The sequence below is a fragment of the Buteo buteo genome, chromosome 11, assembly GCF_964188355.1.
Source record: "Buteo buteo chromosome 11, bButBut1.hap1.1, whole genome shotgun sequence".
In the NCBI taxonomy this organism is placed as follows: domain Eukaryota; kingdom Metazoa; phylum Chordata; class Aves; order Accipitriformes; family Accipitridae; genus Buteo; species Buteo buteo.
Window position 1 is genome coordinate 31,950,090 of NC_134181.1, and position 16,476 is coordinate 31,966,565.

At 58.1% G+C, this 16,476-nt stretch overlaps 1 protein-coding gene across 11 annotated transcripts in view; it reads right to left on the reverse strand.

Moving 5' to 3' along the window:
- The window catches only part of NCOR2 (nuclear receptor corepressor 2), a 258,338-nt gene that overhangs the window by 55,034 nt on the left and 186,828 nt on the right, over nucleotides 1–16,476 (reverse strand). For 8 of the 11 annotated variants that reach the window (XM_075041437.1, XM_075041432.1, XM_075041438.1 and 5 more), the window contains exons 15-17: nucleotides 10,959–11,083; nucleotides 9,892–10,064; nucleotides 6,802–6,864 (exon numbers count right to left, since the gene is read on the reverse strand). In XM_075041437.1, the coding sequence (XP_074897538.1) occupies nucleotides 6,802–6,864; nucleotides 9,892–10,064; nucleotides 10,959–11,083 (361 nt within the window). Of the gene's footprint in view, nucleotides 1–6,801; nucleotides 6,865–9,891; nucleotides 10,065–10,958; nucleotides 11,084–15,546; nucleotides 15,634–16,476 lie in introns of those variants that run through there. The other 3 variants (XM_075041435.1, XM_075041436.1, XM_075041430.1) reach the window with 3 other exon arrangements.

The following is a 16,476-nucleotide window of genomic DNA, read 5'->3' on the forward strand; positions in this document are numbered from 1 at the left end:
TCTGCCCGAAGGCACGCAGCTACACGCAACCCTGAGGTTAAACCCATCCTTTGGACCCCAACTTGGACTTACATGCTCCGGGTCCAGCTCCAGCGGGCAGGGAGCGCGCCCGGAGCGTGCAGCGGGCGGGCTGGGAAGGACGCGGGCGTCAGGGCACTTCTTCAAAGCCCCCCCGGGCACGGCAACCCGCTGTGAAGCGCTGCGAGTGCTCCGCTCACACCCTCCCCACGCATTTTGCTTTCGCTCCCTCGCAGCAGCCGGAGACAGAGAAGAAAGCAAAGCCGGTTCCTTAAATCCTGGGGGCGAGAGGATTTCAGAGCCATGGGCGGCCGAGAGCGGCGAGCGAGCGAGCGAGCACCAAGGCTGGAAACCAGGTCACAGGCAGGAGACTCCTGACCCCGATGCCAGAAGTTGGTGGGAACACATGCTCCGGCCCCAGCGCTCTTCCCTCCGGCGGGGCCGGCGAGCGAACGGCGTCCTCCGCGCTCCTCCCGCTCGCTCGCCGGAGCTTTCCAACCGGCTGCAGCCGCGGTTGTTAAGGTGGATGGAAGCGCCTCCAGTATTTTCTCCCCTACCTCACCTCCTCGCTCAGCAGCTTGGGGCTACGGGGAGGCTGTGCAGTTTCAGGAGATGCCCGACGTTGCCAAGAAATAATAATAATAATAATTAAAAAAAAAAAAAAAAAGGCAGGAGAACGGCGAAGGGGAGGGAGCAGCCAACCGCGCGCCGCAGCTCTGCTCCTGCCAGCCCAGGGACGGAGAGCCGGTGCCGTCGGTATGTGGCGGAGCAGCGAGTGAGCTCTAATCTGTTCCTCTGGCTGACCCGGGGCTCGTTGCATCTGAATGTGACCTCTAGACAGAGCATTAATAACGAACGTGGCGCTGACCCAAGCTGACAAGGGGTGCGGCCGCTTGGCACCCGCTCCCGCCCTCCCTCTCTCACTTTCTGTCTCCCTCGCTCTCGTCTGAATGTCAGCGGCAGGGGGAGGGATCCAGGAAAACAAAGCTTGGCTAATAGTTTCCTCCGCTCTCAAGTGAAATCAAAGGCGCTTTTCTTTGGGGACGTGCACGCCGGTGAGCCCAGCACCGCACCGGTGGGATACCGTGGCACCCCGGCACACCTCGGCCCTGCGGCCGCTGCCCCGGCGGAGGAGGGATGGGGAGAGGTTTGGCATCGGTCTCACCATGGGCGGACCAGGGCCTCTGCTCCGGTACCGGCAAGCAGAGACTGGAAGGAAGAGGAGCCCGGAGAGCGCGGTAGAGTGCTCTCGGCGTCTCGGAGCGCGGAGGAGAAACCCGGAGGGGCAGCGTGTCAAGCGAGGGCCGTCAGCTCACACCCCCTCGGCTCTCTGCAGCTGTGGGTTTTTACCGGAGCCGTTCCAAGGCTCTTCGGCACGGCCGCCCTGCTCCACCCAGGGCTCGGCAAGGGCGGGGGGAGCCTGTAAAAGGGTCCCTTAACGGGAGCTCGCGTGGATTAACAGATCAAGGTTACAGGGGAAAAACTAAGTGATCTCACTCCCCTATGCCCGACGGTACCCGGTGCGATCTTCCAGCCCCTCTTGCACCCATGTACCCTCTTGGGAGCGGGGATGGAGGCAGTTCTGGCTACAGCACCGCCAAAACGTGCCATAACCCCATCCTGGAGAAAGACCGGCACTACGGAGTCAGTGACGCCACCCAAGGCATCCCGACAGTGTGGTCGGCATCGCTGAGCTGAATTAGCGCATCGCACCTTTCCCCCACCTATCTTGGGGTGGTTTGCAGCACGTGGGAGAACCGAGGCACAAGGAAGGTGAGTAACTTCTCCAGGGCCGCGGAGCCAGTGGGTGGCAGAGCCGGGCGAGCGCCGGGATCCTGACGCTGCGCCAAGGAAAGCAGCGGGGACGGTGTGCGGGGAGCGAGCCCACGTCCCCGCAGGCACCGGGGGTGTTGCCGGAGGGACCGTCGAGCAGGCAGCTACCTCGGCGTGCTCTTGCCGTGGCGGCAGGTGCTGCTCTCCCTTCCTTGGGAAGGCGACACCGGAACCAGCCTGCCGCGCTTCCGACGGACCTCTCCTTTGGCAGCCGGATGCAAGCGTGTCTCTGACATGCCCCACGGCTACGAGGGAGCTTGCAGCGAAACTCCCCAACAGCTTTCACACCCATCGTGCCATCTCTCCGGAGGGAGGCAGTGCCACCAAACGAGGTGTGGGTATGGAGTTGGGATCGCCAGTCAGCTCAGCTCTAGTGCCATCTCCCCGCTCCGCTGGTCCTGGCTGGGGACCCTCGGCTCCCAGGTCTCTCCTTCCGCGGAGCCGGTTGCTGGACCGCTGCATCAACCCGACACAAAAAAGTCGAGCCCCGTGCCCTAACCACGGACCTGCCCGGCTCTCCTGCTCCTACCACAACCCTCCTTTTGCGTTGCATCCCCATCCTTTGACCTGGGAGGGGATAGGAAGCCTCTCCCTGGGAAGTCGGCTCCCCAAGAGGTGCTATCCCCTCTGGCCTGGCCAGGGAAACTCAGGTCTCCAGCGCAAGGCAGCGTGTCCACGCACAGGAGCCACTCGCGGCGGGCCCAGCTCTCTCTCTTCACCTGGTTCATATATTATTCCTGCTCCCTTATTGTTGAAAAAATAACGCTCAAAATTAAAACGTAGGCTGTAAATTATAGTAATTACCCAGCAGTTCCCCCTGACAGGCCTTTTGTGTTTCATTCACTGACACTCACTAAGCAAATCCTCGCAGTTTGCTCCTACACGCTCAAGAAACGTTCAGCCAACGGTAGCAGAAAGCGCAGCTCCGGGGGGCACGGCGGGCAGCGGCACTACGGGCACCATCCAGGGGGTAACACCTTGGCTGAAGAGCAGCAAAGCCCCAGCCTGGGATGGCAGGGACGGGATCGCAGCCGACCACAGCCTCTTCCAGGGCAAGCGTGGCCGATTCACGCCTTGGACGCAGTTTTGCTCTCGTGGCACCCAATCCGCCCCATCTCAATAATTTCCACCCTTTTGCTTCATACGAACTTCACGGCAAACACGCGGCTTTCTCGGAGCGGGCAGATGCTGGTGCTCCGGCCGCAGTGACGGGTGCCGGGGCCGGGCAGGCCGGGCTGTCCTCGCTCTGAGCTCCCCTTGCACCCAGCCTGGATGGGGGGCACCGGGTGGGGGACCCCGAGGCACATCCCACCCCAGGGCCAACGAGAGGGACAACATGCAGCGACCAGCACAGCCTGCAAACCGGCTTCTCCACCCCACATTTACTACCATCAGCAGGTTTTTACAGCAGTAAGTATCTCTGACTGGAGAGACGAAGGGAGGAAGGTACGGAGCTGCCGGCTTCCCAGCGTCACCTGCACTGCAGCCAACTCCTCGTAAGAGCAACAGCTGCCCTGCCGGGAAGAAGCGATGGAAGAAAATGCAAAGACCCACACAGACCTACCTCTCCCCCAACTTCAGCCAGCGGCTCGTCAGAAATAATGCAAACCCAGATTAGACTGGAGGAGCACACACTCGTGTGTGTGTTTACACACTCGCTTGGGCTCCAGAAGGATCCCGTGCAGCGAGACAGCACGCTGAAAGGCAGCTGCGTTCAAAAGGTGATGGGAGATGGCTGGTTTCTGCCGTGGGCTTTCCTGTCAGGGGGTTCGGCTGTGTGCTAATTTGATGAAATCAGTTTTTTTTAAAAAAATCCACTTTATTTTAGTTTTGTGAACAGAATGGGACTGGGAAAAAAAAATGGTTCAGGTCAGTCCAAAACTCATCGTAGTTTCTGAGTTGGTTGTTGGCAGAACTGAAAATCAGCCCTCGAAAGAATACATTCTGTATCCAAGGAAATATTTTACATCTACTCAAAATGAACTATTCAGGAGTCTTCATGGGTTATTTAACTCTGTCATCAGCTTTTTACATTCGTGCCCAACCCTCCTCTGCCTCATCATGCCGACTCCATCCCGTGGCCTCTCCATTTCCTCAGCCTGGGAAAAGGCGTAAAGAGCCCGAGGTCGGCTCTGCCCGAGGGCGAGGAGCAAAGAGCCTTGGCAAGGTGAGGAAGGACCTCAGGTGAGCAACAAACTGCCATTTCCAGGCCGCTTCTTTTCAAAGAACAAAACCACTTGTTAGACACCAGGGGGAAAACCCAGAGCCGGGCGAGAACAGATACCAGACTTTAAAGACAGACAAAGGTCATGCCGAAACCTCCCGGTTCATCAAGTTCAGCTCCAGCGCTATCACGGCTGCTCTGCAACACCAAGTGCTGGTGGCGAAACTCGTCCGAGGGGCTGGGGGGGGGGCAATAAACCCACCCAGCTGCTCCAGGCCGGCGCTCGCCCGCTGCTCGCAAACTCCCTTCCAGCCTACCTTTAACTCCTGCCTGCGTGGGCTCCTGCCAGCGGGTCCCCCAAAGGCAGGAGCTGCCTAAACATTCCCTTTTAAGGAGCAGCCCCGTCCTGCTGCCGAAAGCCTCCGCGCCCTGCCCGGCGGCAAAGCCAGGCAGAGCAGTGGGTGCTGCCCGCTCCCTGGCTTGGGAAGGGAAGAAGGGGGGAAATCCTCGAGCAACTCCGGTTAATCAAAACCTCCTGCTTTTAGGATCACAGCCGTGGTGCAAGGAGGCAGTATCAGATAAACACGCTCCCCCGTCATTACACCAATCTCTGCACATTTTGACAGACTAGTGAATCAAAGTTTATTGCGTAATAAAAGTGTCATTAAGCAAGAACTTTCCTCTCACTAGGTTTTCGTTCCCCTAGTTAACTTTAATAACATGGTACTCCCCTTTATTGTCTCTCCCAGCAGACACAGTCCTGCCTCCTCCTGCTTGGAAACTCTCCGTGCAGCTCTGCGACTGTGGAGCAGAGCAGAAGACTTCGGCGTCAAACTGTCCCAGGGCTGTTTTCGCTTACCTCCCTGAGCAGAAATGACACAGGGTTTCACGCCACACACAAAAAAGCCAGGGGTGGGTGGCAAGGCCAGACTGATATCCCAGCTGGCGGGTGCTGGGAGCAGAGGTCCCCATCTGCCCAAGCACCCCAGGGTGTTAGGGCTGACTTTCTGTAGGACTCGCATCTTGCTTGTTTAACTCCCCGAACCAGCTGGCTGTGGGCTCAGACTGGTACCAGTACCAGTGAAGAGTGCGGCTGGAGCGGCTGAGTCCTTACAGTGAGGAGGACAGTGCCCACGTCTCTGAGCCCACCCCGAGCCAGGTGCCCACCGCCTCCTCCGTCCCTGCCCAGCTGTGCCAGCAGCGGGCTCTGCCACCGCCTCCTCCAGCCTCTGAGGTTACCTCCGGAGTTTCGCAGTTGCTGCGAGTCGGAAACCCCCACCGCGCCGGTCCCTGGAAATGCCAAACAGAGCCAGTTCGAAGCATTAAAGCAGCTGCTTCCTGGCAAAGGGGAATTTGGCTTCTCTGTAGAAGTCTGGTGTTGCAATCTCAGTTTCCCAGGTTGTAAGGGAGGGGAAAACATCAGCAATCGGGCTTTACACCAGCAAATCTCCCCGCCTTGTCCTGGCCCCTGGGCTGGAATAATGCTACGTGCTCCCACTCTTCATCTTTCCTCCACGCAGGCTTTGGCAGCTGGTTTTAAGACTCCTTAAGCGCACCTCCAGCATCCAGCATAAAACAGCAAGAAGCACTTTTTAACAACCAGATGCGATCTCCAAAACAAAGCGGCGCTCGGAAAAGATCCTTCCAACGACCCTCCCCTGCTCAGCACCTGCTCGCCCCATTACCTGGCCCCAGGCCAGTTTGCTTGATTAAAGTCTATCTATTAAGTTTTGCGTCTATAGAGAGCCCTGCTCAGCAATGCACAGGATTGGCACTGGCTTGTAAAGAGGGTTGGAACAGCTTAAAGGCGAGTGAGCCAAACACTTCGGGATATTCACAGGCAAAGTAATCCAAGTCCACAGCTCCCATCGGCACCTGGGCAGCCGGCGCTCCAGAACATGTAATCACCACCCCGGCAGCAGGTGCATTTTCCAAGCAGAGTTGAACCCGCTAACATGCCTGTTTGCATTTGCCATCCCCAAACGACACTCATTTCCATTTTAATTTCCCATTTACAATCCTCACCGGGCCAGGAGAGTCGGCAGCGATGCAAGCGGGATGCACAGGCTGGGGACGTGAGCTCGACAGCCCATCAACAGGACGTGACTTTGGCAAAAAATTAAAGCAGCGAAAGAGCTGGCGCAGGAGCGGCACGAGGAGGGGAAGTGGCAAGAAGGGCTGTGCTACACTCAGCACTTTTTAAAAACGGTCTCAGCAAAGGCTCTGAATCAGCTCCAGGATGTAAAGTCACCCCACACTGCCTGCAGCCCTGGCTCTCGCGAGCTCCCCGACACGTGGCTGTGGAGCGCCGGGGTTCACCGTCCTCTCCCTAAATCCCAGAGCTGTGAACGCAGGCAGACGCTCTCGGCATGTCTGGAACAGATCGTGCCAATAGCACAAACCTCCGTAGAGTGGGGTGAAGCTACGCCTCATGCTACAGGCACCAGAAGCTGCAAAAAGCAACAGGCGAAGCGCCTTCCCCATTTCCTACGGCCGGCTCCTGCCTCCCGGGACGCACATGGGCTCCGGCCACAGCCCAGACATCCCTGGTGTCAGCACAGCTCCCGGGGCCGGAGAGGCCGAGCATGCCCCCCGTGCCACTGCCTGCCTCCCCCCCCCCCCCCCATAGCTCGCTGGGAACAAACTAGCAGTGGGACGGGCAGAATCCGGCCCCACAGCTCAAGGTCCACCACCCTGCACCGACTGCAGCGGTCAGACACCGTCCATCCCCGATTGCTGGGTTAGCTCCAGCAGAGCCGACAGGAGAAAGAAAACGAGCAGCTCACCTTTTTTAGCCGTCTCCATCTCCTCTTCGGTCCAACGAGAGCTTTCATTCATCTCTAGAGAAGCTGGAAAGGAGGAAGGAAAGGAGACCAGTCAGCTGTGAGTGGGACCCAGCAAGCCCAGCGAGCTCGGAGGAGATGCCCAAATGCCCAAACCCTGTCCTGCGCCCTGTACTCTGGAGGCACAACAAAACGCCGTGCAGCGTAAAAGCACTTCCACAGGGAAGGCTGTCACGGTGTGGGCTCTCAAGGCTTTTCCATGCCACGGTAACCCATGCACAGCATTCCCCCCAGGATGCGTCTCGGTGATGCAAAACCTCTACTTTGGGACTGGAAGTGAAGCCAGATGGCTTGAGGGTGGCAGCAGATTTCCTGCTGATTTGGTGCCACGCACTCTGGCCCGCCAACAACAGGTACCTAAGATGGAGCCGACTTTCGGCTGTGTGCTTTGGAGGTGGCAGACACAGGGTGGGACCGTCACCCTCGGCAGAGACGGAGAAACAGCGTCACCTCAGCGGTGACTTTGGCCGACCGCATCTGTCAAGGGAGTTGGCCGTGCTTGACCGCGGGCTCCCTCGGTGCCATCACCGGGCTCTCGGACATCTCAGAGCCGCTTCCAGCAATGTCGGGTGCTCGCCTGAAGCGGCGCCCATCACAGGGACGTGTGCTGCTCCGGGTGGGAGAGGCGGAGAGGGGCGTCAGCACCTGATGCTCCCCCTCTCCTCCAGCCCGGGCACGGTGCTGGGGACACGGAGGTCCTGCATAAAGCCTTCACTATGCAACAGTCCCGCTGGCAGCCTGGCACTAGAGCAAACCCTACAATAACAAACCAGGGTGTGAGTCAGCGGCAAAAAACAACTCGGTAAGGAAACAGATTTCCGGCTCAGGCTGCCAAGGGGTTATTACTCTAAACAACAGGCAAAGCATTATTTCAACAGTGATGAGAGATGTTTTGACAGTGTCCTTTCAAAATGGAAAACAGGCTGATAGGTTCAGGAGAAAGGATACGGGTGAGGAGAGAAAGAAGCACCTTCCAAGAAGCTCTACAAGAAGCCGAGACCCCGTGGGAGGACAACGTGGGCTCCGATGCCCACGGCATCGGGTGGAGGAATCTCCTTTGCAGCCGGCTGAGCACGACTGCAGGTGTCATCTCCTGGAAGTCAGCGTAGGTCACCACCTCCCCCAGAAACACCGTCACCCCCCGGGACGCTGGCCAAGAAGGAGGAAAATCGATACCTCGCCACTTCCCCCAGCTGTGGGCAGAGCCAGGGCCACCACGCTCATTTACGTAAAAGCGAGTGTCCCCGACACACTGTGCAAGGCCCTTCGCTCAGCTTGAGGATGACTGTTATTGTATGGTAAAGAAATGTCAAAGAAACAGCCCGTTTGGTTTGATTAATGGTATTTGCTGAGGTTGCGCAGTTATGAAACAGATGCCTACAGGGAGCTCCAGCACGCTGCAGTTAAACCACAATACGGTTTTGTGTTGTTTTTTAATGTTCAATTGGTATTTAAAATGCAATAACTTTCTTAGCCAACCTAAATTAAAGCACTATTGGAGAGACATAAAGTGAAACCAATTGCTCAGATATGTCACTGGAATCGATCCATTCCCTTTTCCCAATTTAACACAGTCTAAAGTCTCTTCTCTGTTCACAGTGAAGTTTATCAAGGACTCTGAGATGCTGGGATAAAAAAAAAAATCCCATCTAAGTTACTGGCATTATCTGCTGCTTCTTTGCAGCATTGCTTAACAAGTTTGAGAGGGAGAGCAGGGCTTCGTTGTGCTGGGAACTATTTATATCGCCTGTATGAAAACAGACCGCTCGCAATCAAGGCTTCAGCCAGTTGTCAGCAGAGGAACAGGGAGGCGAAACACCTCCGGGTGATTTATAGCACATGGAACAGAACAAGCAAGAAACTGCAGAGCAAGGAAACCAAGAGGAGTCACCCTGCTTTTATTTTTACCTGCCTTAGGTAGCACAGTAATAATTTTGTACTTGATAAAGTAGAAAATATATGAAAATCAGCCAAATTCCTCAATGCACTGGCTTCTTTAAGCCAATACATGAGCAGTTTCCTAGGGTGACCACTACTGATGCTGCAGACGTGAGAGGCAGATGCACCTGATGTGGGGCTGCAGATGCTGCCATGAATTCCTGTCTAGCCCAAGACAGGCTCAGTGGCATCGCACGGCTCCCGCTGACCGTCGCTTGCGGCTGGTGCGGTCCCTGGGTGCCATGTTACGGGCAGCAAACTTTGCCTCATCCACCTCGCTCTGAAGCTGTTCCTGGCCTCTTCCCACCGTGCTCAGCCACCCTGCAGCCTTTTGCAGGCAGGACAGGAAGGAAAATACTGACCACCATGCCTGGCTGGCTACCGATGGGGAAGATGAACAGGGGCACTGGGGACCAGCACGGGAAATGCTGCTTTTTGGGCAAAACAAGCTCAACCTGGGGTGCACAGCATGACTGCAGCTAGGGTAGAGGCTCCTGAGCAGCTGTAACCCACTGCCTCCTCACCACGCCCTTCAGCTGCAGAGATAAGGGACCAGACTGATTCTGAAGGCCAGGGCAGTCACAGACCCCACAGGCTGCACTGCTCAGGCTCCAGGCAAATGTGAAAACAGAGAGGGGAGGAGAACTGGCAGAGACCCAGGCAAGCCCAGGAGAGCAGAGCAGGCTCCCATGCAGAGCTTGAGGGTACTCAAAGCCCAAGCTGCTGCAGAGGGAAACACACCTCCGGGTGCAGGAGGCGCACGAGCCCTGCATGAACCCAGCCAATGTGCTGCTAAAAACGATGGCTTCCCTTTTTGTCTTTTGCAATACTTTCCCTCTGAGGCCCTAAAACCCACTAACACTCAACGAGGACAACCCAGGCTTGCAAATGCCTCCGGTTCATCCAGGCAAACCGTGCTGGGTAATTAGCGGGATAGAGAAACCTCACTCCTGCCCTTTGAAAAGGAGGATTTCACGAAGGAAATCCCTCCTCTGTGAGCAGGTAGCAGAGCAGGGTGATGGCCCATCCCAACAGAGCAGTCACCCCAACAGCCCTGCCAAGGTCCCCCCTGTCCCCGTGCCCGCTGCTACCCACCCAGCTCTGCGCTCTGCTGCGGGGCGGCCGCCTCCTCGTTGTTGGCTTCGTTCGCCATGGAGCGGGTGATGCGGCCTTTGCGTCTGCCCTGACTGTTGGCGGTTTTGCGACCTTTGGAGGTGACGGTTTCTTTCTCATCGTTGTCTTCCCCAGACGTGTCGTCGTTCTTGTCCCTACAAAATCAGGGAGGGAAAAAAAAATGTTGTTGGGTTGGTCGGATTTTTAGGTCAAGCAATTATTTCTCTGCACGTGTTAGGGGATGGGTTTTTTTTTTGTTGGTCTTTTGGGGGGGCAGGTCTGCATTTTTTTTTTGCACACGCAGGCTCTTTTCCTGGCTGGGAGCGAGCTGGATTGGCGGTGGGGTGATTTGTGGTGGGGTTTTCTTTCTGCAGCTGGCTGCAGCTCCACCACCAAGTGCACGCAGAGACCTGACGGAGACAGGTTTAATACCAGACCATTCAAATTCATCCCTGCCTCCTCCTCATTTATCTTCCTGAAAGGGACCTGCTGGTAAATGTCTTCGCAGCCTAGATATAATGAAGCCAGATGTTCTTTTAAACCAAGTATTAAGCCCATTACAGATAGCTAGCGGTCTGCGTGCCAACCTTTCCCCGCCACGGCTCTGACGCTCCCTGATCGGTGTGAGGGAGGCAGAGCTGGCTGAAGCCCTTCGTCTGGGAGCGCTCACGTTGACATCAATAACGCTAAAGGTGAAGTGCCGCGCTTGGCTGCGCCCGGATTGCTCCTCTGACTCCCAGAGGCTTTCACAACAACAAAACAAGCTGGAGGATCAGACGGGCTTTGTGGGTCGATTAGGTTTATATAAGAAAAAGCGTATCAGAATTGCTTTCCCACTTTGGGAGCAGCAGGGAAGGGGAATGAGAAGAGCAGGCTCTGCCCTTCCCTCCCTCTGGAGGGGGTGAGGTGGGTGCACATGGTCCTGCACAGGGTCAGGCAGCCCTGGACCACGCCATGTCCCACCACTGCATCCCACCACCGCAGCCCCAGCCCGATGCCCAGCTCTCGCTGGAGATGGAGGTGAGCCAGGCAGGGAGGGTTGTCCTTACTTTGTCAGTTCTTCTTTGTCGTTTTCTGTTTCCTGCTTGTCTTCCTCCTTCTCTCCCTCCTTCTCCTTTTCTTTCTCTTTTTCATCCTTCTCTTCTTGGCTGCTCCGGGGCATTTGCTGCTGCTGCTGCAAAACAAGGGACATAAAACAAAACAACCCCTCAATGCTGAGGCGGATACGTCGCAGCACCTGGGCCAACCTAAATAAACGCACTCAAACAATGCTGGGGGGCAAGCGGCCAAGAGGAAAAAGCGCTGCAGACAGAGGGTACAGGCAGGGCACTTATGGAGACCATGGGGGCTGAAAGCTTTCCGGGGAGATCAGAGGTAGTTTGGGATCAGGCATGGCAGCCACACTCCGGCTCCTGTTCCAGGCAGCGGAACAGCCCCGGCAGCTCCCCCGGGGTCAGTCGGTGCTGCAGGCAGCGAGCAGGGACCCGACACGGGGGAAGGCAGGGAAGTGAGAACAACCCCCCTGCTTCCTGCAGATGATGGCTTAGCAACATCAGTCGTGATATGCAGCCAGCGGGATGCATTTTGCTGGAGCGCGAAGGAGACGGGGACACCAGAGATGCCCCAAGGCTCAACGTTAGCAACACTGTGATCTTTTTCCCCACCATCTAACGTAGCCCACAGGAAAAGTTTATGGCCCCGTATCACCGAGAAGGGAAGATACCTGGCTCCCTGCCCGCTCTGTACAGCCTGGCACCCTCAGCAGAGGCCGTGCACCCAACCACCCCAATGCCCCTACTGTCGCTCGGACCAAAGTCACCGCAGTACCCAGGGGAGGGACACAGGAATTATAATAGTTCTGGATTTTGTTTCAACAGCTGCAGGAAGGAGAATGCTGGGGAGGCCTGGTTCCTCTGACCTCCCTTCCCTCTGGCGACCAGCAAACGAGAGACATTTCATAGAGAAGTAGAAATTAGAGACGGAAATGATTTATTAAACTATCCCGCTCCTGGCTAATGCAAGGCTGCTTGCTCCAGGAAACCCACCCAGGCTCGCCCGGCCCCTGCCCAAGCTGCAGGGCTTCCACCACCCCTCAGGAAAGGGTTCAGTGATGTAACAGGGGGGGAAATAGCCTTAAAGTGGATTTATCAGCAGAAAGTATGATCTCAGGTGGCCTGGTCTGGCCGGTACTCAGCCATTTGGCAAGTGCAGACAACGTGTCCCCGCGTCCCTCAAGCCAGCGGGACTGGCCTGTCCCTGATGCGCAGGAACCGGGAGTCTGCCTTGAACATGGCTGTCCCTGCAGCAGCGGTGCTGGGTGCGATCTAAACCCTCTGCCCCCACGGGCTGGTGCTAAAAGGCTAAGTGGGGAGCTGTCAAAACGGGCTTTGGAGCAGTTGAACAAAAAAGCTTCTGATTCCTTCAGGCCCCAGTTGAACACAAGTCCTTAAAACGCAGCTGCCGCCATCACCGAAACCCCACAGACTTTCAATTCCTCCTCGTGCCAGGAGGGAGGTGGCTGTCCCACCAGGACCCCTGCTCAGCAGTGCACGCATCACAAGCTCGACCAGCCCTGTGGCACCTCCACGCCGGCACACGTGCCGAATACACCCGTACCGCATCCACGCACCCCTCCGCTGCACTACTGGGAACAGCTCGGTGGGATGCAAAGTGGGGGGGATCTAAGGAAGGGGAGACGGGGAACAGGCTGTTTCCTACAGCAGCTGGCCAAGGAACAGCGTCGTACCTGGCATGCCAGGCACTGCCCTCACCAGCCCCCAAACCCATGGAGGAGAAGTGGGGCAGGCAGCAAGTCTGGGAAGCGGGGAAGCCTGTGCTGGCGGTGGAGGAGCAGGGGCATCCGTCACGTGCATTTCCCCAGAGCTGCCCTGAACTCTCTGACTCCCTCTGAGTCATGCCGTGGAGCCGCAGAGAACCCCGAGCATGGGTTCAGCCCAGACGAATACCCACGAGGTGGGGGCTGTGACCTCCGAGGGCTCAGCGGGGAGCAGGGCAGGCTCTGCCCCAGCCCCGGCCATCGCCATCCTCCCATGTTCCCTTCACCAAGCGCTTTGGCAAGGGAGGGGAACCCAGATGAGTTTTGCCATATCTCTACCACCCCGTTGTGAATATTTTCTTTTGAGGGATGGGGGAAACCCTGCATCCTGGAGATCCCAGCTCCCTGGGGTGTAAACCCAGCTCTCTTCCAGCTGTAAAACCAGCCGTGACCGCATGGGTCCTTGCCCCAGCATCAAGCTGGCGCAGGCTTCCAAAAGAAGCTTCAGCATCATCTCATCTTGTCTCCACGCTCATTCAAACCAGAGGGCTGTCACCCTGAGCAGCCATCACAGCTCTTCCCCAGAGGAACAGGCTGCGATGGCGGCGACGCTAATGAGCTCCTTGTGCCAGCCTGCAAAAGCAGGGGTGGAAAGGCAGGGAGAGGCGTGAGCGGCTGCAGAAGCTCATACTGCAACACAGGCGCTTCCCCGGGGAGATGCCTGCAGAGCTCCGGCATGACAAGGATGGGTGGGCTTCAGTGGGCCACTGTGCATCCCTCTGGATGGTTTCCTTGAAACCTCTTGGAGGTTTCAAGCCCAGGCTGGTACGACATCAAATTAGGGCTTCCCCCACCGCAGAGGAGCATCTCAATCCAAGGATGCCCTCTAGTGATTGCCCTGCTCCGGCCACGGCATGGTGCCCGATGCCAGGAGTGAGAGCTGGGTGGGCACAGCACCCTGCACGCAGTGGGATGGCATGGGATGGCTCTCACCTATCAGCCCCTCTCCCACCAGGCTGAAATGCATAAATTGGGTAACATTGTCAGCACGAGGCTGCAGTGGGAAAACTGCCCCCACTCCACCCGTGGCTGCGTTCATGCTTCGTCTGAAGAAGGCTCTGGCCACATACTGCTTTGAACCCTGGCAAGCATGCAGTGACAGCTTATCTCCTGTGCTAGGGCATGGCTGCATGGTGGGGCACCCCCTAAACACCCTGGGAAGTATCTCCGGGGGCGGCTGCATTCACATGTGCCACCTTACATCCCATCCCACCCGGGGGTACGTGCTGGGCTGGAGGCTGCGGGGCTGGTTGAAGCACCCAGAGCCCTGGGGAGGAGTGGGCACCCCAGGGTCCCAAACAAAACCACGGGAGAGCTCAGCTACAAGCAGCAGGTGGAGAAAGGAGATGGGACACCCTCCCGGGGACCGACCACAGCAGCTGCCTTGGCCCATCCACGCTTACACGCTCTACCCCAAACCTCAGACCAGTCGGCGTCGGAGCCGGACCACGGCATGGCACAGCACCGGGAAGTCACAGCCGGGAACCCGCGAGCCGGCCGGTCCCCCCCTCCCGGTGCACGGCTGCCCCCGCGGTGCGCGGGGAGGCTATTCTTAGCGCTGGACGCAGACCAGCTCTGGATGATTCAAGGGACGGGACGCCATCCCAAAGCGTGACAGGCCAGGAAATGCTTCCCCAATTACCAGCTGATGTTTCGCTCTGATTCACACTGCCCCGGTTAGAGGTGGACCGGCAGGTGGGTCAGCTCTTAGCGGACACGCCAAAGCCCGGCACCAAAACTGCTGGGCTCCCAGCAAGCTCCAACCTCTCTCCACCTACATCCCTGCACCCCCGGGAATGAGGCACCCCACCTCCCAGAGGCAAAGCAGGTACGTGCTCCCCACCTTGCACAAGAAGGTGAAGGGATGTGCCCGAGGCCAGGGAAGATGCCTGTGGCAGAGGGCAGGGCTGTCCCTCCCGTGCCTCCCTCCCAGGTCGGACACTCTAACCGCTGGACCGCCCTTCCTCCTCAGCATCGCTGCTGCTTGTTTGTGCTGCCGACACATCCTGTTTATTTAAAAAGGCCCCAGGACAACATCGCACACGGGACGTGTGAGCGAAAGACCGATCCCGCTCCGAGTCCACGGGGACAGGCGGGCCTCCTTCCCCGCACGCTCCCCGTGCTCCAGCGTGAGCTGCTCCGTAATTACAAACATCTGCTCACCTCTACCCCAATTTCCCACCGGCCCCGGAGCAGCTGGAGAGGAGCAGAGCGCTGCCAGCCCTCCCGGGAACAACGCGTGCACCACCAGCCACCCCCTCGCCGGGGCCCGCGGACAAGCACACGTGCTCGCCCCAGCACCCAGCTCTCCCCTTGGGAGTGACACGGTTCGCCCTGCCCGGCCAGCTCCATCGGGCTGGCACGTCACGGGGATTTCAGCCGCTCTAAAACTCCGGCTCCAAACGCGCTTTCGGGGGACACTGGCTTCCAGGTAGGTCCCGGACACTGAAACACCGGCCCTGCTGAGAACCGACCAACTTGCTGCACGTCCCCGGCAGCAAGTCTGGCTGGGAGAAAGCCCCGGCGAAGAAGAGGTGCAGCTCCTCCCACTCTGTTTACTTCCTTTGCCGAGGCACTGCCTGCTTCTGGAAGCAGGACGGGAGGGCAGGAGGAGGTGGGGGAAGCAGCTCCCCACCTTCGCCCTCCCCAGCCCCTCTGCAGACGCCTGCCGCCTTGGCACGGAGGAGGTGAAACCAGCCAGAAACCCCTTCCCCACCGGCGGCATGTCCCCCACCTCCGAAGCACCCTGCTCGCACGCTCACCGTGAGCTCCGGACCCTCATCTCTCCCCAAATCACTCACCTCCCCGCTCCCCGGCTCCCGCGAGCGGCCGGTCCCCGAAAGCCCCATCGCCGGCTCCCAGCCCCTGCTCACCGCCCAGCCATCCGGGCGCGCTATGCCTTACATTCTCCGGCTCTGAAGGCTTCCTGACGATTTGCATAGTTAAGCCGTAAACTAACCACAACATTCCTCTTATGATTTTGCAATCTGCTGGAATAACTTGGTCGCTCTAAGTCGAGTCGATGAATCATCATCTATAAACCACAGCTCTCGTCACCGGGGCTCTCAGTGCTGGCTGCAGCCAGCGTGATTAATCCGCCAGGATGCCAAGCTTAACCTACGGCGCAGGGCTATTTATTTTCCAAACTTGCAAACCTTCGGAAAACGACTGCTCCTGCCTTCCCCATCCCCTCCGTGGCAAGACGTGCCGGGCTGCGGCAGGGGACTGGGGCCATGCCAGTGCCCCGCGCAGAAACCTCCCTTGCTGCCTGCAGGGCATCCCGGCGTTATCTGCTGGACCGTGCACCTTGCAACTGAGGCACCCGCACCCTCTCCCTGTCCCCCCTCACTCCCTGCTCTGCAGCACCCTCAAAATATGCACCAAAACACTGCTGTTGCCAGCATGGCTCAGTTCCCCAGCCCTGGCCCTGCTGGGGACAGGGACAGGTAGAGCCACCATTTCACAGCGACCCTCCTGTGATATTTAGCTGAGCTCATCCTTGGGAGTCCCATTCCTGCCCCAGAACCACCAGCTCTTGCCACCCCCAGCCACGCTGCTTGCTGGTGGACACGCTGGTGGGGAACTGGCTCAGGTCACAGTGACGGTGCTGTGCGAGAGCCCATTGCTGAACCCCGGAGCCGGCTGAGGGTGACATCTCTCTCTCACGGCAGCTTTCGAGGGCGGATTGGCTACAGGGGGATGCCATTTGGCTACCAGCAGGTGCATCACCT